The 761-nt window shown below is 56.0% G+C and overlaps 1 protein-coding gene across 1 annotated transcript in view; it reads left to right on the forward strand.

Moving 5' to 3' along the window:
- LOC108749666 (Down syndrome cell adhesion molecule-like protein Dscam2) overlaps positions 1-761 on the forward strand; it is a 95,860-nt gene that overhangs the window by 68,032 nt on the left and 27,067 nt on the right. Inside the window, exon 11 of the mRNA XM_018488497.1 lies at positions 538-761. This exon is cut by the window's right edge and continues 22 nt beyond it. Coding sequence (XP_018343999.1) covers positions 538-761 — 224 coding nt within the window. The remainder of the gene's footprint in view (positions 1-537) is intronic.

Genomic DNA, 761 nt, shown 5'->3' on the forward strand with positions numbered 1-761 from the left:
GGGGGGGGGGTCGGAATAAATGGTGGCCGAGTTTATCGAGTTTCCGCCGATGTTACTGCCGGGGATTACTCCTACACGCGTCCTTGCCGGTGTCGTCGTGTTATCGTCATCGAGCTGGAAGAATAAACCAACGCGACGTTGCGTAAGCCGCGTGATTTTGCCCCCTCTCTCCCCCCCCCACCCTTCCCGCGCCGCCCCTCGTGTTATTTCAACGACGAGATCTCATCTAATCGAATTGCGCTGCGATGCGTTAAAACAGGTAAAACATTATTCAACCAGTACGGCGAAAAATAAGGGAGGACGACTTACGGTTGTTACATGTTATATGGCCCCACTTACGGTAACGTTGCATGCACTAATCGTGTCCCCCTTTTCCGCTAGATCGCAAATCAGTTGTGCGCAAGACGCGGTCCGAAAGATCCGCAAAATCGCCGATCGATGATCCGCGCCCTAAAAGGCGCGATAAAACGCCAGGCAGCGCAAGACCACATAGAGGTGCATACTCTCCATTATCATGTCACAACGTAACGTTTATAGTTCCGCCGCGGATCTCGCCATTTTTTTTCGGAGACGGTGTGATGGAGGGTCAGCGGACACAGCTTATGTGTACGACGAGCCAGGGTGACCAGCCGTTCAACATCACGTGGTTGATGGACGAGAAACCAATTCAGGTCAGACCGAGCGACGGTGGTACATCGGTGTCGTCGGTCCAGACCGTCGCCGCCGCCGCCGCCGCCGCCGCCGCCGCCGCCGCCGTCGCC

This window comes from Trachymyrmex septentrionalis, unplaced genomic scaffold (assembly GCF_001594115.1).
Source record: "Trachymyrmex septentrionalis isolate Tsep2-gDNA-1 unplaced genomic scaffold, Tsep1.0 scaffold31, whole genome shotgun sequence".
In the NCBI taxonomy this organism is placed as follows: domain Eukaryota; kingdom Metazoa; phylum Arthropoda; class Insecta; order Hymenoptera; family Formicidae; genus Trachymyrmex; species Trachymyrmex septentrionalis.